Here is a 20,778-nt window from a genome sequence, read left to right as displayed (position 1 = left end):
AAGCTGCAGTACCAAGATCAGAGAAGAGAGGGAGTGTGTGAGGGGAGGAGGGAGGGCCTGCGTGCATGCTGAAAGTTGGGGACACTTTAAAGTCAGAGAAGAGGAATAACAGAGGAAATGAGGAAATAAGTCAAATATGCTAAAGCATTTCAGAGTGGAAGATACCTAGTAAAAACTCTGAACACAGACAAGCCTTTCAGTTTCAAACAATTCACTGCTTATAAGCAATGTGAAGTCCTAAGTCAGTTGCTACACATGCCCAGAAAGATCACTGTGCTTCCTCTCTTGAATTTTTTTTTGGGGGGGTTGTGGGTCATGGGGCTTGAACTCTGGGCCTGGCACTGTCCCTGAGCTTTTCAACTCAGGCTGGCTTTGAACCGTGATCCTCAGATCTCAGCCTCTTAAGTAGTTAGGATTACAGTTGTGAGCTACCACGCCTGACCCTGGCTGGCTTTTTCTATGTATATGGCACAAAGGACTCAAACCCAGGTCTGCTCGCATGCTAAGCAAGCACTCTACCACTGGCCAAAACTCCTGGCCCTACTTTTTTAAAAAAAAAACAAACAAAAAACCAGTCCAAGGGCTTGAGCTCAGGGACTAACCACTGTCCTTAGGCTTTCTCAAAGCTAGAGTTCTAGCATTTGAGCCATAGCACCACTTCCAGCTTTTTTCTATGTATGTGGTACCGAGGAATCGAACCCAAATCTTAGTGAATGCTAAGCAAGCACTCTACCACTAGGCCAAACTGCTAGCCCCTTCCCTCTCTATTCTTAATAGAACATTAAGTTCTGTTGAGCCGGTGGCTCAAGTGGTTCAAGCCAGTGTAATCCCAGCTACTCAGGAGGCTGAGATCTGAGGATCATGATTTGAAGACAACCTAGGTAGTAGCAAAGTCTTATCTCCAAATTTACCAGCAAAAATCCAGAATTGGATCTGTAGCTAACCTTGAGCATAAAATGCAAGGAACAGCACTCAAGCCTTGAGTTCAAGCTCCAGGAAAAACACAAAAAAAGGAGAAAGGAGAGGGAGAACTCGGTACAATTCTAGAGCTTCTAACTGGAGGCCACCCAACTTTACAACCAGTTTCCTAAAAAATAAATAAATAAACTGAAGCTGCTGGACACCAGTAGCTCATACCTGAATCCTAGCTACTCTGGAGGTAGAGATCTGAGCATCATGATTCAAAGTCAGCCTGAGCACAAAAGACTGTAAGACTCTTATCTCCAATTAACCACTAGAAAACTGGATGTGGACTGTGGCTCAAAGTGGTAGAGCACTAGCACTCGCTGAAGAGCTCAGGGACAGCGCCAAGGCCCAGAGTTCAAGCCCCACAACAATAACAAAGAGTAAAATAGTAAGTAATAAATGGGCCAGGGGCTTACATCTGTGAGACTGCGATCTGAGGATCAAGGTTGAAGGGCAGCTCAGGAAGGAAAATGCCTGAGACTCTTACTCCAACTAACTTCCAAAAAGCTGGAAATGGCTCAAGCAGAATATACCTTGGGCAAAAATGTTCAAGGATAGAACCCAAGCCCTAAGTTCAGACACATAAATAGATAAATAAATAAATGGAAATAACGGGAAAACCTAAGTTTTAAATTGTATACCTTTTTGGTTAATGTTATGCCTCTCTAGCTCAGTTCTGCCAGAAACATGAATCATCCCATAATTCATCATATCTGTATATATGACATGCATCAGTTAAGGTAATCAGTTCTACTGTTGTGGTATTACAATGTTTGTATTTATAGTGTGACACACGAGGTCGGGAACATGAAGGATAGGAGGATTGCTATGATCTTGATGTAGTTAGGCTCTAGAGACCCATGTGCTGGGGGCTTCATCCCCAGTGCTGCCCTGTCAAGACAGTGGAATCATGAAGAGATAAGGCCTGACCACTCTCACCCAGAGACAATGACCCACTTTCAGTCTATTGAAAGTGTATTTCTTCCCTAATAAACTTTCCTACTAATTTTCTACTCTCGTCTTACATGAAGCCTATCGCCCAACTTAAGGACCAGGGTTAATTAGCAGCACTAGACTTTCCAATAATATTTTAGTTATATGTAATGCTTGATTATGATCATTTATATTCAAATAAAATGTTAAACTAAAAGAGAGGGAAAAGCCAGGCCTGGCTCAGGCCTGTAACCCTAGTAACTCAGGAGGCTGAGATCTGAGGATCACAGTTCAAAGCCTGCCCAGGCAGGAAAAGTCTGTGAGACTCTGATCTCCAAGTAACCACCAAAAAAAGGGAGGTGGCACTGTGGCTCAAAGTGGCAAGAGTGGCCTTTAGTGGAAAAAGCTCAGGGACAGTGCCCACAATTGAAAAGGGGGTGGGGGGGAGAGGAAGAGGGAGAAGATGGAGAGAGGGAGGGAGGGAAGAGGAGATGGGGGGGGAGGAGAGAGAGAGAGAGGGGAGGGGGGGAGAGAAAGAGAGGGAAAGATGACCTAATGGGAAGTAATTAGACTTTAAAGAGGGATTAATGCCTTTCTTAAGAGTTTCTAATTTAGGGGCCGGGAGTTTGGCCTAGTGGTTAAAGTGCTTGCCTAGCATGCATGAAGACCCGGGTTCGATTCCTCAGTACCACATACATAGAAAAAAGCCGGAAGTGGTGCTGAGGCTCAAGTGGTAGAGCTCTAGCCTTGAGAAAGAGTCCAAGGACAGTGCTCAGGCCCTGAGCTCAAGCCCAGGACTGGCAAAAAAAAAAAAAAAAAAAAAAAAAAAAAAAGAGTTTCTAATTTCGCCTAGTGGTAGAGTGCTTGCCTAGCATGCCTGAAGCCCTGGGTTTGATTCCTTAGTACCACATACACGGAAAAAGCTGGAAGTGGTGCTGTGGCTCAAGTGGTAGAATGCTACCCTTAAGAAAGCTCAAGAACAGTGTTCAGGCTCTGAGTTCAAGCAAAAATTAAAAAAAAAAAACAAAAAAGCCTCTGGCACCTACTCAGAATCACTCATTTCCTGGTGAATCCTATGATCTCTCCTTTCTTGCACAGATGCTCCTTCTGTATGTACCCATTCCTTTTCCACTTTTCCAGTATGCTATGATATAAGCCAGAGGCCAACAGTGGCTAAAGAGATGGAGCCACCCAATCTTGAACTTTCAGCCTTCAAAATTATAAGCAAGTAAACCTTTTCTATACAAAGCACCAAGCCTCCTTTATTAAAGAAGCACAAAACATTAAAACAGAGGGCTAAATACTTTATTTAACCCTGATTATGTCTTTTTTTTTTTTTTTTTTGCTAGTCCTGGGCTTGGGCTCAGGACCTGAGCACTGTCCTTGGGTTTTCTCAAGAATAGATCTCTACCACTTGAGCCACAGCACCACTTTTGGCTTTTTCTATGTATGTGGTACCAAGGAATCGAACCCAGGTCTTCGTGAATGCTAAGCAAGCACTCTACCACTAGGCCAAACTTCAGGCCCCCCTATTACGTCTTAAATCTAATTATTTCCATTTCACAGAAGAGAAAATGATACCTTGAAGAGTTAAGAAATCTTTCCAGGAATTTGGCCTAATGGTAAAAGCACTTGCCAAATAGCATGTATGAAGTCCTGGGTTTGATTCCTAGGTACCATATACAGAAAAAGCCAGAAATGCTGCTGTAGCTCAAGTGATAAAGTGACAAAGCCTTGACTAAAGCTCAAGGACAGTACCTGGGTTGAGTCCAAGGCCTAGGACTTGCAAGAAAAAGTAGCTTTGTAAGATTACAAAGCTATTATATAACTACTAATCTATATAAGTAATAGCAGAATCTATTATAAACACTATTATTACCATCATCACTATATCCAACAGAAGCTTTCTGGACTCTAGACACAAGGGCTAGCTACATTTATCTTACTAGTGAACCATGATGGAATTTTAATTTAAAAAAAAAACTGAGCCTGTATTATTATGCAAAGACAAATGTGAACAAGTTATAGACAAATCAAACTGTGTAGGACACTAGGTCTATTTTCTGACTAGAAGGGATCAACCTCAATTCCACAGCCAAATTTTCCAGGCAAACAAAGTTTAATGTTGATTTGTGTAATTACTTCCACCTGACCTAGACAAGAATGGAGGTTAGAACTTTGGTCATTTTGTCATGAGTGGGTGCTTTAGGCATCTATAATACCAGTGCTACACATATTAATCAAGTAAAAAACAACCATAAAACCTGGAGTGACAACCATTTGGAATTCAAAATAAGTTTTCTGAATATATCCATGAAGCAATATGATAAAAGAGACAGCTTTGTTTTGGGGGATCGCTTGTTTGCTGAGTTGGTCTCAGCTCCTAACCTTAGCCTGCCAAGTAGTTGTGTCTATGTTCCTGCCTGCACTATAACATCCAACAAAAGTCAGCACTTTATTTTCTAATTGTTTTCAAATGTTTTAAATTTCTGTATGTGCTTATGTGTATTCTTACTATTTTAAAGGGTGTGTGTGTGTAGTACTAGATATTAAACTGAGAACCTTATGCATGCAAAACACGTGTTCTACCATGAAGCTACATTCTCCAGCCCTAGGGATACTTTCAATCACATAGCTAATAGTACTATATACATAGATAGGCATTTTAATGGACATGTATTTACCAATTAAAAAAAAAATCAGGTGCCAGGAATTTTGCCTAGTGGTAGAGTGCTTGCCTAGCATATACGAAGACCCGGGTTCAATTCCTTGGTGCCACATACATAGGAAAAAGCCTATATGCTTTGGCTCAAGCATACTGTGCTTGACTCAGTGCTGTGACTCAAGTGGTAGAGCTCTAGCTTTGAGAAAACCCAAGGACAGTGCTCAGGCCCTGAGCCCAAGCCCAAGACTGGAAAAAAAAACAAAGAAAAAAAAAATCAGGCAAACAAAACAAGGAAAAAGTTTATAAGGTGATCAGTTTTTTCTAATCCAATTAAGTTTCCAAATACAAGAATACCAATTCAGTATTAAAAAAAAAAAAATACATGAGAGCTTCGGACGGTGGCTCACCCCTATAATCCTAGATACTCAGGAGGCTAAGATCTGAAATTCGAGATTCAAAGCCAGTCCAGTCACTAAAGACCTTAAGACTCTTTATCTCCAATTAACCACTAAAAAACAGGAAGTGGCACTATGACTCAAGGGGTCAGGTGGCAGCCTTGAGCTGAAGAACTTGGGGACAATGTCCAGGCCCAAAGGTGGGGCAGTAGGTAGCCTTGAGCTGAAGAGCTCAGGGACAATGCCCCATGACCCACAAAAAAAACAAACAAACAAACAAACCATGAGGACTGGGAGTTTGGCCTAGTGGTAGAGTGCTTACCTAGCATACATGAACACCTAGGTTCAATTCCTCCGTACTAGATACACAGAAAAAGCCAGAACTGGTGCTGTGGCTCAAGTGGTAGAGTGCTACGCTTGAAAGAAAGCCCAAGGAAAGTGCTCAGGCCCTGAGTTCGAGCCCTAGGACTGGGGGGAAAAATGTTCTTAGATTATACAGCAATAATGTTTACACAACTCTCTGAATATAACCATTGTATAGCTTTAAGAGGTAAGTTTCATGGTATGTGAATTATACCTCAATAAAATTATTTTTTTTTATTAAAATATGTTAGGTGGCTCACACCTGTAATCCTAGCTACTCAGAAGGCTGAGATCCGAGAACCAAGGTTCAAAGCCAGCCTGGGCAGGAAAAGTCTGTGAGACCCTTATCTCCAAAAAGCTAATAGTGGTTCAAGTAATAGAGTATTAACCTTAAGTCAAAAAAAAAAAAAGAAAGAAAAAAGAAAAAAAATCTCGGGCTGGGAATGTGGTCTAGTAGTAGAATGCTTGCCTAGCATGCATGAAACCCTGGGTTCGATTTCTCAGAACTTCCACCTCATACACAGAAAAGGCTGGATAGTCCTGTGGTTCAAGTAGAGTGGTACAGTGCTAGCTTTGAGAAAGTTCAAGGGCAGTGCCCAGGTCCTGAGTTCAAGCTCCAGAACTGGCAAAAAGAAGAAAAATACAAATCAAAGACATAAAAAGAGCTTTTTTGATTGCATTGTACATCAAATTCTTATTTTTTTAATTTCTAAATGCACTAAACTTTAACTAAAAATCGCCACTTACCTGCACTTCTCTGATAACCTGCAAACAATCAGGCAAGGAGAAGCCAATAGGTAGACCAACTTTAGCTGGTGTTTTGAATTTGTCTCCTATCTTAAATGGGACATCATCAAGGTAACTGAAAGTTCCTATAATCAAAGATAAAGTAGAAAATATCAGCAAAGAACTTTATTATCTTTTTATAATATTATGTTTAATGGATACATATTAGTTAAGCTATATTCTAAGACTTCAGTGCTTACCTTTTCCTAAACATAAAGAATAAAATCCTACTTCAATCTACTTAACCTTATTAAAGTTGGTTTTCTATTATACTTATGTGTAAAAGCCAACATTCTTACAGCAGGCTTTTCCCCCATGACCCCTCTGCCCTCATCTCCTAGTAGCCATCGTCTGGCTTACTGCAGCAAATCATGGAAGACTCTGTTCAGAAAGGAGAGATAAATAGGTCAAACCCCAGCACTAGGGAAAAAAAGAATCTAACTTCTAGGACAGGAGTGTGGCCTAGAGGTAGAGTGTTTGCTTAGCATGCATGAAGCTCCAGGTTCCATTCCTTGTACCACATAAACAGAAACTGGAACTGGTGCTGTGGCTCAAGTAGTAGAGCACTAAACTTGAGAAAGCTCAGGAACAGTGCCCAGGTCCTGACTTCAAGCCTGAGAACTGGTCCTCCCCACAAAAAAAAAAAAAAAAAAAAAAAGTAAATCTAATTTCTACACAGCTAGCAAATAAAGTCCTACAACTATGGTCAATCTAATCACTTTTCTTGGGTATTATTCCTAATTATTAATATATTTGGCAATTTTCCAAATGCTGTCCTACATACAACAAACTCTGCTGAGAATTCAGGAGAATAGGAACCCTCTTATACTGCTGGTAAGAATATAAATTAGTGTAACCACAATAGAAATCAATATGGAGGTTCCCCAATAATCTAAAAATGCATCTACTTTATGATCTCACACAGCATATATCTGAAGAAGTCCAAATCATATACAAGAAAGACATCTGCATACCCATTTTCTGCAACTTAGTTCACAATTGCCAAAGGGTGGAATTGGCTAAGGTACCCAACACAGATGAATTGGTAAAGATGTGGTACATGTGTACCACTGAATACTAATTACTCAGATGTAAAAAAAAATGAAAGTTTATTATTTGCAAGAAAGTATAGAGAACTGGAGATCATGTTGAAGAAGATAAGGCAAGCTCAAAAGGCCAAATCCTGCATACTTTACTCACTTGTTAAATTTAGACGTTAAACCTACATACATATATCTATGTATATATGGCACATACATACACATGCATACATGCATACACAAATATAGAACTAGACTGTAACTTGGAACTGTTTGGGGAGATGAGAGGCAGGGGACAAAGGAAAGAGAATGACTGAAGATGAATAATACCAAACACACCATATCTAAGTGTAAGACTGTACAACAAAGCTATAGAACAACAAAGTTGGGGAAATGGGAAGAGAGCAAAAGCAGTAATTAGTCTAATTAAAATATGTATTTGTGGAGTTTGGCCTAGTGGTAGAGTGCTTGCTTTGCATGCATGAGGACCCAGGTTCAATTCCTCGGTAACACCTACATAGAAAGAACTGGAAGTGGTGGCTGTGGCTCAAGTGATAGTGCTCTAGCCTTCAGAAAGCCCAAGGACAGTGCTCAGGCCCTGAGTTCAAGGCCCAGGACTGGCCAAAAAAAAAAAAGTATTTGTGTGCAAAAAATAGTGATGAAATCGCTTGATACAATTTGTATATACTAATAAGAGTAAAATAGATTCTGTTGGGGGATAGATAACAGTAGAATAGTGCAGGGTGAATGGAGAGGGTGAATACATATGAAAGTAAGTATTGTATATATGTATAAAAATAACTTATTAAGGGGCCAGGAGTTTGGCCTAGTGGTAGAGTGCTTGCCTAACATAGAAAAAAGCCAGAAGTGGTGCTGTGATTCAAGTGGTAGAGCTCTAGTCTTGAGAAAAAAAAAACAAGAACAGTGCTCAGGCCCTGGACTCAAGCCCAGGACTGGCAAAAATAAATAAATAAATACATAAATAAATAAATAAATAAATAACTTATTTAAATGGTCTTTTAAGAAATAAGGAAGGAAAGCTGGGCACAGCGGCTCAGGCCAGTAATCCTAGCTACTCAGGAGGCTAAGATCTGAGGATCGCCAGCCCAGGAACTAAAGAACGTGAAACTCTTATCTCCAATTAACCACTAGAAAACTGGAAGTGGCACTGTGGCTCAGTCCTTGAGCTAAAGAGTTCAGGGTCAGCATCCAGGCCCAGAGTTCAAGACCCACAATGGAAGAAAGAGGGGAGGGGAGTCCAATTAGCCACCTGAACACTGGAAGTGGACCGGTGGCTCAAAGTGGTAGAGCATTATTCAAAAAAATCTCAGGGACAGTGCCCAGGTCCTGAATTCAAGCCCCCACAACTGCCAAAAAAAAAAAAAAAAAAAGGCTGGGAATGTAGCCTGGTGGTAGACTGCTTGCCTAGCATAGATGAAACCCTAGATTTGATTCATCTGTACCACACACACAGAAAAAGCCAGAAGTAGCACTGTAGCTCAAGAGGTAGGGCCAGTAGCCTTGAGCTGGAAAGATCAGAGACAATGCCCAGGCTCAAAGTTCAAGTCCCATGAATGACCAAAAAAAGAGAAAAAAAGGGAAGGGAAATGGTCCAAATAAATAAAAGGGGGGGATACCACAACAAATACAAGTGAAGCCAAGAAGTTCATAAACCAATTATTTTGAACACTTAGGCCAGGAGTTTGGCCTAGTGGTAGAGTGCTGGCCTAACATGCACAAAGCCCTGGGTTTGATTCCAGACATAGAAAATGCCAGAAGTGGTACTGTGACTCAAGTGGTAGAGCGCTAGCCTTGAGAAAGACCAATGATAGTGCCCTGAGCTCAAGGCCAGGAAAAAAAAAAAAAAAAAGATCCAAAACCATGACCATGATTAAGTTGGTTTCATTCCAGGTTCAACACACATAAATTAGCACATATAATAGAGGAACTTGTACGCCCATGTTCACTGGAGCACCATGCCCAACAGCTGAGCTATGGAAAGTAATGAATGGATAGGGAAACGTGTTATATAAGTGTCTAATGATTAAGAGTTGCTAGATCATATGACCATCTCAGAAAGCATAAAAACTAACTGGGAACGGTGGCTCACACCTGTAATCCTAGCTACTCAAGAGGATGAGATCTGAGGACCTAGATTCAAAGCCAGCCCGGACACAAAAGGACTTGAGACTCATCTCCAATTAACCTCTAGAAAATGGGTAGTGGGGCTTGGCTCAAGGGTAGGGTGGTACCCTTGAGGTGAAAAGCTCAGGGACAGCACACAGGCCAAGTTCAAGCTCCGTGACCCACAAAAAAAAAACAAAAAAAAAAAACAAAAAAAAAAACACAACTAACTGGGCACTTGTGGCTCACACATGTGATCCTAGCTACTCACAAAACTGAAATCTGAGAATTGTAGTTTAAAAGCCAGCCACGGTGGTTAATCTCCAACTGATCACCAGAAATCTGAAAGTGGAGGTGTGGCTCATATGGCAGAGTACTGCCTTCACCAAAAAAAGCCAAGAGAAAGCCCAAGGCTCTGAGCTCAGTACCAGCATACACATGCAAATGTGAGCATATTCACACATACAAACACACACAAATAAAGTATAAAAACTAGAGGTAAGAACTGTTATTTTGAGTCATAACTCTCATTTCCTGAATGAGGAAAACAGTATGTTTCTTTTTTTCTTTTTGCCAGTCCTGGGCTTGAGCTCAGGGCATGAACCCTGTCCTTGGACTTTCTCAAGGCTAGAGCTCTACCACTTGAGCCTCAGCACCACTTCCAGCTTTTTGCTATGTATGTGGGGTACCGAGGAATTGAACCCGGTCTTCGTGCATGGTAGGCAAGCACTCTACCATTAGGCCAAACTCCCGGCCCTCTTTTTTTCTTGTATTTCTCCCTATTTTAGCTTGTTTTATACTAAAACAAAACCTTGCTAAAGCTTTTTTTTTTTTTTTCTGCCAGTCCTAGGCTTGGGCTCAGGGCCTGAGCTCTGTCCTTGGGTTTTCTCAAGGCTAAAGCTCTACCACTTGACCCTCTGCACCACTTCTGGCTTTTTATTTTTATTTTTTCTATGTATGTGGTACTGAGGAATCAAACCTGCGTCTTTGTGCATGGGAGGCAAGCACTCTACCACTAGGCCAAACTCCCAGCCCTGCTAAAACTTTTTAAAAAGACAATTGTTAGTTCTGCCACTCTGGAAAGCAGTGTGGAGGTTTCTTAAAGAACTGAAAATAGACCTTCCCTACGATCCCGCCATACCACTCCTAGGCATCTATCCTGAACATCATAACCCAAGATATTACAAGGACACCTGCTCAGCTATGTTCATCTCTGCACTATTCACAGTAGCCAGGCGATGGAAACAATGCAGATGCCCTACTGCAGATGAATGGATACAGAAAATGTGGTATATATACACAATGGAATTCTACATAGCCAACAAACAAGATAAAATAATGGCATTCGCAGGGAAATGGATGAACCTAGAGCGAATCATGTTGAGTGAGACAAGTCAAGACCTAAGGAACAAAAGGCACATGGTATCCCTAATATGTGGCTATTAAATCCAAAGAGTACAAGAGCGAGGACTCAATAACTGCATGCCCAAAGCTATGGACATGGTAAGGGAAATATAAACATAACTATATAGACATAAAAACCTATGACTCTATAGACATGTTTTATTTCTTAAATTAATATGTTTCTATGACATACAAACCCTTAGCCTAATTTTGATTAAGTTCTAAATACTAAGTCCCAGTGATTGCAAATAGAGAGTCCCTCCTTGAACACTTGTTTGTTAAACTTGTCATTTAATTCTTTTTTTTCATAAAAAAAGACAATTGTTATATGTATATATACACAATTCAGCCATGAAGAAAAATAAAACTATGTTGTTTCAGGGTAATGTATGGATCTGGAGACAATAATATCAAATGAAATAAGCTGGGTTTAGGACAAAGATCAGATGTTTTCTCTCAAATGTGGATGCTAGGTTTAAAAGATAAATATTTACATAAACATATACAAGATTAGTGTGTGTGTGTGTGTGTGTGTGTGTGTGTGAGAGAGAGAGAGAGAGAGAGCGACAGAGAGAGAGCGAGGGGGGGGTCAGTGGCACCTGAATAATTAACGTGTACTTTAATAAAAATGGTCAGGACACTGAAACATACTGTCTGGAGTACAAGTACTATTGGGAGGAAGACAGTGAATTAAGGAAGGTAAATATAGCCAAAGTACATTACGTATGTGTGAGAAAATAAAACAATAAAACTTGCCAAGATTAGTCTGAGAAATGGAGAGGAGGAAGAAAAGGAGGAGGGACAAAGTGAGTGGGGAACTGATGATAAATTGATTGCATGCATAAATGGACATATTAAAATTAAACTCCCAATGGGACTAGTGTCTCATGCCTGCAATCCTAGCTGCTCAGGTGGATGAGATCTGAGCACTGCAGTTTAAAGCCAGCCCAGACACAAGTCCATGAGACTCTTATCTCATATTAAACCACCAGAAAAACAAAGTGGCACTGTGGCTCAAGTGGTAGAGCACCAGGCTTGAGCTAAAGAGCTCAGGAACAGCACTCAGAGTTAAAGCCCGGTGACAAAAAAAAAAAAACAAACCTCCCTTGAATTGTTTTTAAAAAAAGAGAAGAAACTAAACCGGGGCACCAGTGACTCATGCCTGTAATCCTAGCTACTAAAAAGGCTGAGATCTGAGGATCTTGGTCTTGGCTCAAAAACACTTAATGCAGTCAGGAGTGTGGTCTGGAGGTAGAGTGCTTGCCTAGCATACATAAAAGGTTTGATTCCCTGGTACCACATACACAAAAAAAGCAGGAAGTGTGCTGTAGCTCAAGTGGTAGAATGCTAGCCTTGAGAAAGCTCAAGTACAATATCCCTGAGCTCAATTCAGGACTGGCAAAATAAATACATGAATGACTGATCATTGATCATTATCAGCTTCTAATATTAATAAAACAAAACAAAACAAAGACTCAGGACAGAAAAGCCCTTATCTCCAATTACAATTGTCCCTCACTTATAGCAGCCTTCACTATATCAGGCTTTCACTGTATTGCACATTAAAAAGAAGAAGAGAAGAAGGAGGAGGAGGAGGAGGAGGAGGAGGAGGAGGAGGAAGACAGACAGACAGACAGACAGACAGACAGACAGACAGAAAGAAAGAAAGAAAAGAAAACAAGGTTCGTGAGGTGACTCATCCCTGTAATCCTAGCTATTCAGCAGGCTGAGATCTGAGGATCAAGATTCAAAAGCCAGCCTGGGCACGAAAGGACCTGAGACTCATCTCCAATTTAGCTCAAGGGTAGGGCACAGCTCAAGGGTAGGGCAGTGGCCTTAAGCTGAAGAGCTCAGGGACAGCTCCCAGGCCAAGTTCATAACCCACAAAAAAAAAAAAAAAAAAAAACCAGGGCTTAGTGGTAGAGTGCCTGCCTAACATGCACAAAGACTAAGGTTCGATTCCTCCGTACCACATACACAGAAAAAGCTGGAAGTGGCGATGTAGCTCAAGTGGCAGAGCACTAGCCACAGGCACAGTGGCCAGGGACAATGCCCAGGCCCTGAGTCAAACTCCAGGACTGGCCCAAAAAAAAAACAAAAAGAAAAGAAAAGAAAACCATAAATAGTGATCCCTCACCTATCACAGGAGCTATATTCCAGAGAAGGTGATAGGTGAAAATCCAGCAAGTAGCAATAAGTGAATCCACTATTTAATGCTGCTCCTTTGAGGATTTTCATCTTTTTGGGACCCCTAGAACATAACTCCCGTTACTGCAATGGGTTAGGGATCACTGTAAAAAACAAAAAGTGTCCAGACCCTGAGTTCAAGCTCTAACAGTGGCAAAAAAAAAAAAAAGTTTCCAGGGAAAAGGGCAGTGGGAATTGAAAGGGAAAGAAAAGAAAGTTTCCAAAATTAGAAAGTGTATCTTTTGAAATAGGATACGTATGACTTTTAGTTCTGCTGTTTTCTCCCTAGGCCTTTCCTCTATCTTGGTAGAGTTCTCTTTTTCCCTTGAAAAATGAATGGGCTCAGAGCAGGCTCAGAGATGAAGATCAATGGTAAAATATTTTCTCACCATACATGAGGCCTGAGTTTAACTCCCAGCACTACAAGAAAAGAGAAAGAGAGAGAGAGAGAAAGGAAAGAAAAAAAGGACAAAACAGCCCTAGAGACAACTTAAGATGTTCTCATTTCAACCATCACTTGATTCTGTGAAACAACTCTATGATCCTCAAACAGGAGATAGCTTACCTGAAACATATACTGCCTGACCTGTAGAATACCAATTCTAGTCAGAAAGACTTAACTCCAAAAAGATTTAACAAAGTGTATGTAAGTTATACACATGTAGGTGTATACATGTAATGGCAATTCAAAACTTCAAAAGTTATTAAAATATATATATATATATATATATGAAAAAGCCATAATGAGTATTGTACCACTCTAACTCAGCTGGATGATACCATAAAGTATCCTTTGTAGTTCAGAAAAACACTCACACAAGCTGGACAGTCCAGTAAATCATTCTTTCAGTGACATGATTCATTTTTTTTTCTATTTTTTTTCCCCGTGGCCATTCATGGGGCTTGAACTTGGTCTGGGCGCTGTCCCTGAGCTCTTCAGCTCAAGGCTACTTCCCAACCCCTGGATCTGGGTATTGTCCCTGAGCTCTTCAGCTCAAGGTTACCATCCTACCCTTGAGCCACAGCACCACTTCCAGTTTTTTAGTGATTAATTGGAGAGAAGAGCCTCAGGTCCTTTGTGCCAGGGCTGGCTTTGAACCTTGATCCTCAAATCTAAGCCTCCTGAGTAGTTAGGATTGCAGGTGTGAGCTACCACACCTGGCTCAATTTTTTTTTCTTTTTAAGATCTCAGGCTCTTTAAAAAAAAAAAAATCAGCCAGGTGTGGTGGCTCACACTTATAATCCTAGCTACTCAGGAGGCTGAGATCTGAGGACTGAAGTTCAAAGCAAGCCTGGGCACTAAAGTCCCTGAGACTCTTCTCCAATTAATCACTAAAAAACTGGAAGTGGTGCTGTGGCTCAAGGGGCAGGGTGGTAGTATTGAGCTGAAGAACTCAGGGGCTATGCCCAGGCACAGAGTTTAAGTCCCACCACCAAAAAAACAAAAAACAAAAAACTGAGCGTGATGGCTGACGCCTGTAATCCTAGCTACTCAGGAGGTACTCAGGAGGCTGAGATCTGAGAACCAAGGTTCAAAGCCAGCTTGAGCACTGAAGTCTATGAGACTCTTATCTCCAATTAATCACTAGAAAAGGAGAAGTGGGGTATGGCACAAGAGGGTAGGGCGATAGCCTTGAGCTGAAGAGCTCACAGCGCCCAGGCCCAAAGTTGAAGCCCCATGACCTATTCAAAAACAAAAAAACAAAAAAACTTTAAACATATCAAATGTTCTCAATGTATATGCTACATGTTGTACAGTTTTACTTGAAGCTATTCATATAAAAAGGACAAAGCAGGACACTTAAAACTATGGTAAGTGATTTCAAACTCTGATAAAATCATAACTTATAAGCTATGATATTCAGTAGTCCACTTACCATGAAAATCTGCACCCAACTTCTTAGAAGCCATTTAGAACCTGAAAAACAAGGAAATATTTCTTAAGCACATACCATGAAGGACTAAAAACAAATAAGAAAATAGAGATGACACAAAATAAAACTGAAGACTAAAGTTTCAATACTGTCCTTCCTTTCTGTTTCCAAAGTCTTTAAAAAGAAAACAGAGGGAGAAAGAAATGAGATGGCTTTTTCTGGTTGCTGGTACTGTGGCTTGGACTCAGGACCAGTGCTTTCTCTCAGGCTCAAGGCTGGTTCTCCATGTGAGCCAAACCTCTACTTCTGAGTTGATGTTTCTTTTGTTTCACTTTTTGGAGAGACAAAAGAGGGTTAATTACATAAAAAGTCACATGGGCTGTGCACCATGGTTCACATCTGTAATCCTAGCTACTCAGGAGGCTGAGATCTAAGGATTGCAGTTCAAAACTAGCCCAGGCACTAAAGACCAGGAGACTCCAACTAACGAACAGAAAGCTGTAAGTGGTACTGTGGCTTAAGGGGTAGGGTGGTAGCCTAAAGTAGAAATCCTCAGGGACAACACTGAGGCCCAAAGTTCAAGTCCTACAACCAGAAAAAAAAAAAAAAAAGTCACATGGACTTTTCTGCTCAGGCTGGCTTTGAACCCCAGATGGCTTTAAAGCACAATCCTTTTATCTTAGCCCTCTAAGAAGGCAGAATTGTAGGTATGAGCCACCAGTGCCTGGTTGAAAATAAGGTTGGTTGTTTTGGTTTTTAATTTATTTTTTACAAATGTATTAAATCATGGACCAGGAGTGTAGCCTAGTGGCAGAGTGCTGGCTAGCATGCATGAAAACCTGGGTTCAGTTCCTCAGTACCATATACACAGAAAAAGCTAGAAGTGGCACTGTGGTTCAAGCAGTAGAATCCTAGCTTTGAGAAAGCCCAAGGACAGTGCCCAGGCCCTGAGCTCAAACACCAGAATTGGGGGGGAAAAAAAAAAGGTCTTAAATGAGAAATGGGGCTCTGGCTCAAATGGTAGAGATCTAGCCTAGAGCAAAAGAGCTCAAGGGCAGTGGCCACACCTTGAGACAGAGCCCAGGCTCAGAGTTCAAGCCCCACGACCTCCCCCCCCAAAAAAGCTAAATATGTTTTTGCCCATATGTAGAACTTATACCTAAATAACACGCATATTCATAGACATTAATATTAATATAAACGTATTTACCTATAAACACATTTTATATATATACATTTGTATACATACAAAGAACATGACTCTTACTATGTGAGTATACAGGAGGAGGAGGGGAAAGCAAGAGGGAAAAAGAAAGAGGGTAAATAATTTTGAAATACAATGCAATGATGCACAAAAATAGCATAATGGGGGGCTGAGAGCATGGCCTACTGGTAGAGTGCTTGCCTAACATGCACAAAGACCCAGGTATCAGATACACAGAAAAAGCCAGAAGTGGCCAGGCACAGTGGCTCACACCTGTAATCCTAGCTACTCAGCAGGCTGAGATCTGAGGATCCAGGTTCAAAGCCACCACAGGCACAAAAAGGACCTGAGATTCTTACTTCCAATTAACCTCTAGAAAAGGGAAGTGGGGCTTGGCTCTAGGGTAGGACTGCAGCCTTGAGCTGAAGAGCTCAGGGATAGCGCCTATGACCCACAAAAAAAAGAAAAAGCCAGAAGTACTGTGGCTCAAGTGGTAGAGTGCTAGCCTTGAGAAAAGCCCAAGGACAGTGCTCAGGCCCTGAGTCTAAGCCCTAGGACTGGCTGCGCATACATACACACACATACACAAAATTGCTTAACGAACCTCAACAAAAGTTGTTGCAGGGCCAGGAGTTTGGCCTAGTGGTAGAGTGCTTGCCTAGCATGCACGAAGACCCGGCTTCAACTCCTCGGTACCACATACATAGAAAAAAGCTGGAAGTGGTGCTCAGGCTCAAGTGACAGAGCTCTAGCCTTGAGAAAATCCAAGGACAGTGCTCAGGCCCTGAGCTCAAGCCCAGGACTGGCAAAAAAAAAAAAAAAGTTGTTGCAGAGAAAACAACAGAGGGTTATTCTGAGAAAAATGTAATATATGCAAGCCTGAAATACCATAGTGAAACCTTTGGTGCAATTAATGTACACTAAAATTGATTTTAAATGACAGGAAAATAAAACAGACTGGCAGGAGACAGGCACCAATGGGGGGGGAGGGGGCGGGGAGAGGTGCTAAACCAAGAAGTGAAGGAAGATGAATAAGGGTAAAGCAGTTTATTTGCATGTAAGAAAACAGAGTAATGAAACCTCCTGAAATAGTTTTAAGAATGGTCTTAGGACCTGAAACTCTGAAACTGCTACAGGAGAGTCGGACAAACACTGGAACTCATAGACAGAGACTCAAGAAATGGGACTACCGAAAAATGAAGTTTCTACACAAAGACACAGTTACTAAAATAGAAAGACAGCCAGCCAACTGGGAAAAGATATTTACTAATAATACATCAGACAAATGCTTAACATCCAATATCTACAGGGAACTCAAGAAACGACCCCGCCAACCCCAACTAAATGGGAAAGGGAACTACAGAGGGACCTATCAAAAGAAAAGGTTAAAATGACAAAGAAACATGAGAAAATGCTCATCATCCATGTTCATAAAAGAAATGTAAATAAAAACAACCCTAATATACCACCTTACCCCAATCAGAATAGCCAATATTCTGATCTCAGACAAAGACAAATGCTAGCAGGGATGTGGAAAAAGAGGAACCTTATTGCTCTACTGGTAGGAATATAAACAAGTACAACCACTTTGGAAGGCAGTTTGGAGGTTCCTCAAAAAATTAAAAGTAGACCTTCCCTACAATCCAGCCATACCACTCCAGGGCATCTACCCTGTACCTCATAACCAGGACATAATAAGGACACCTACACAGCCATGTCCATCGCTGCACTATTCACAATAGCCAAGCAATTGAAACAACCCTAATGCCCTACTACAGATGAATGGGTACAAAAAATGTGGTACATATATACAATCGAATTTTATATAGCCACCAGAAAAGATAAAATATATGTAGATCCAAACAGTACAAGAGAGATGACTCAATACTCAGATACTCAAGGTCATTGACATGAACTTGTTGATATAAATATAACTACACAGACAAAAAAAATCTATGATGGGATATATACTCTATAGACATAATATATATTATATAGATCGATATGTATCTATGACATACAAACTCTCAGCTTAATTTTAATTTTATTCTTATTTTGTGTTGGTAGGGGGGAGTCATGTGGCTTGAACTCGGCCTGGGTGATGTCCCCAAGCTCTTCAGCTCAAGGCTACCACCCTACCCTTGAGCCAAGTCCCACTTCCTGTTTTCTAGAGGTTAATTGGAGATAAGAGTCTCAAGTCCTTTTGTGCTTGGGCTGGCTTTGAACCTTGATCCTCAGAGCTCAGCCTCTTGAGAGGATTACAGGCATGAGCCAACACGCCCGGCTTGGTTTTAAATTTATGTGCCAGTAATTGCATATAGAGATTCCATGTTTGAATATTTGTTTGTTAAACCTGACATCTGAAATATGATATTAAAAAATGAGTGTTAATAAAATCTTTTAATTAAAAAAAAGAAGGAAGGGCCGGGAATTTGGCCTAGTGGTTAAAGTGCTTGCCTAGCATGCACGAAGACCCGGGTTCCATTCCTTGGTACCACATTATAGAAAAAAGCCGGAAGTGGTGCTGAAGCTCAAGTGGTAGAGCTCTAGCCTTGAGAAAGTCCAAGGACAGTGCTCAGGCCCTGAGCTCAAGCCCAGGACTGGCAAAAAAAAAAAAAAGAAGGATACCAGGTACAGTGGCTCATGCCTGTTATCCTAGCTACTCAGGAGGCTGAGATATAAGGATCAAGGTTCAAAGCCAGTCTGAGCACCAAAGGACCCGAGACTCTTATCTCCAATTAACCTCTAGAAAAAAAAAAAAGAAAAACAAAAACAAAAAATAGGAAGTGGGGCTTGGCTGAAGGGTAGGGTGGTAACCTTGAGTTGAAGAGCTCAGGGACAGCACTCAGGCAAAGAGTTCAAGCCCCATGACCCACAAAAGAAAGAGGAGGGGGGGGAGAAAATCCAAGTCTAGAGTTTTAGTACTAAGATAGCAATATTGCTTAGTTTCAACAAATGGATCACAGAGGCCAGGAGTTCGGCCTGCCTAGCATGAATGAAGACCGGGTTCTATTCCTCGGTACCACATACATAGAAAAAAAAAAACAAACGGAAATAGTGCTGAGACTCAAATGGTAGAGGTCTAGCCTTGAGAAAGTCAAAGGACAGTGCCAAGGCCCTCAGCTCAAGCCCAGGACTGGCAAAAAACAAAAAGCGAGAGGGATTACAGTATAGGTTGGATAGTCCTGGAAATTCTCAGGATCATCTGTGTTTCAGATTTCTGACTTCTTTGGATTTGGGTATTTAGATAGACTTTACCATTTGAGCATCACTAATTGGAAAATAAAAAATCCTCCAAAATTTACAACTTGATGACATGTCATCATATCAGATCACAGAATATAATCAATAACCCCACCCATTCACACAGTTCAAACCCACCAGAACAGGTAGCTAGCAAAAAAAAAAAAAAAATCACCCAATGTGAAGATTGCCAGCAGCCCACCCAGGCAGAAACTGCAGCCACTGACTCCACTCACACACAAGACACAATATGTAGCCCACAAGATTGTAGAGCCAGCCTTCATTCTCCTAATCACAGAAAGCAGTCAGTCAGTCGTCCTGCCTGAGTATGAAGCCCAATCAAGTAGACCTACCTCACTTAGAATCCTGCCAGACACTCCACCCAACCTCAAAGTACAGATGACATTGGGCTCAACCAGATTCCAACAGCTAACACTACCTACCCACAGATACTAATAACTAAGCAATCTAGAACCCAAGCTCAGATAACTGTGAAAGTTACTAACCTAGCAAAATGAATCTCTAAAGACTAAAGAGGTACACCTAAAAGCATGGCTTAATAGTAGATAGCGTGCCTGTCTAACAAACCCCTAAATTTAAACTCTAGCACCTACCAAAAAAAAGACAACTGGAAGTATTCATTTCGTTTCCACAAATGCACAGAAACCAATACAAGGAGAAATGATCATAAAGCGGGGGGAGGCATGCACCATCAAAGGTAAAGCTCCAAGTCTTTACACATAAGAAAAATGGAATTATGGCTCAAATGGTAGAATGCTAACCAGAGTAAAAAGCTAAGTCAGTACCCAGGCCATGAATTCAAGCCCCAGTATCAGTAATCGTAATCGTCATCATCGTCATCATTATCATCATCAAAAGAAAAAAGAAACACAAGTATATTATATTCAATAAACTAAAAGGAAGGCTGGAAATGTGGCTTAGTGATAGAGCACTTGCCTAGTATGCATGAAACCCTGGGTTTGATTCCTTAGTACCACAAAAACTGAAAAAGCTGGATTTGGCACTGGGGCTCAAGTTGTAGAGTACTACTAGCCTTGAGTAAAAGAAGTTCAGAGACAGAGCCCAAGTACTGAGCTCAAATCCCAGGACTGGTCAGAAAAAAAAATAATAGAAGGGATTTTGAATGTTTACACCATAAAGAAATGATACATGACCTTGAGGGGAGCAGCTCAAATGGTAGAATACTTGCCTAGCAAGCATGAGGCCTTGAGTTCAAATCCCAGCACAGGAAAGAAGTTGGGAGGAATTGTCAACAGTTAAAAATTATAACTAAAGAGGGGCACTGGTGGCTCACTCCTATAATCCTAGATACTCTAGAGACTGAGATCTGAGGATCAAGGTTCAAAACCAGCCCTGGCACAAAAGAACCTGAGACTCTTATCTCGAATTAACCTCTAGAAAATGGGAAGTGGGGCTTGGCTCAAGGGTAGGGTAGTAGCCTAAAGCTGAAGAGCTCAGGGACAGCACCCAAAGACATGAGACTCTTATCTCCAATTAACCACCAGAAAACTAAGTGGTGCTGTGGCTTCAAGTAGTAGAGCACTAGTCTTGAGCTGATGAGCTCAGGGACAGA

At 41.2% G+C, this 20,778-nt stretch overlaps 1 protein-coding gene across 6 annotated transcripts in view; it reads right to left on the bottom strand.

Annotated features, from left to right (window-relative positions):
- Ubap1 (ubiquitin associated protein 1) overlaps positions 1–20,778 on the bottom strand; it is a 75,761-nt gene that overhangs the window by 14,061 nt on the left and 40,922 nt on the right. For 4 of the 6 annotated variants that reach the window (XM_090330121.1, XM_090330125.1, XM_090330126.1 and 1 more), the window contains exons 2-3: positions 14,741–14,781; positions 6,070–6,194 (exon numbers count right to left, since the gene is read on the bottom strand). In XM_090330121.1, the coding sequence (XP_090186247.1) occupies positions 6,070–6,194; positions 14,741–14,774 (159 nt within the window). In that variant the 5' untranslated portion in view covers positions 14,775–14,781. Of the gene's footprint in view, positions 1–6,069; positions 6,195–14,740; positions 14,784–20,778 lie in introns of all 6 variants that reach the window. The other 2 variants (XM_090330123.1, XM_090330122.1) reach the window with 1 other exon arrangement.

Source organism: Megascapheus bottae, chromosome 3 (assembly GCF_031878675.1).
Source record: "Megascapheus bottae isolate mThoBot1 chromosome 3, mThoBot2.hap1, whole genome shotgun sequence".
Taxonomy (NCBI): Eukaryota; Metazoa; Chordata; class Mammalia; order Rodentia; family Geomyidae; genus Megascapheus; species Megascapheus bottae.
This window is presented reverse-complemented; position numbering and strand designations above follow the sequence as displayed.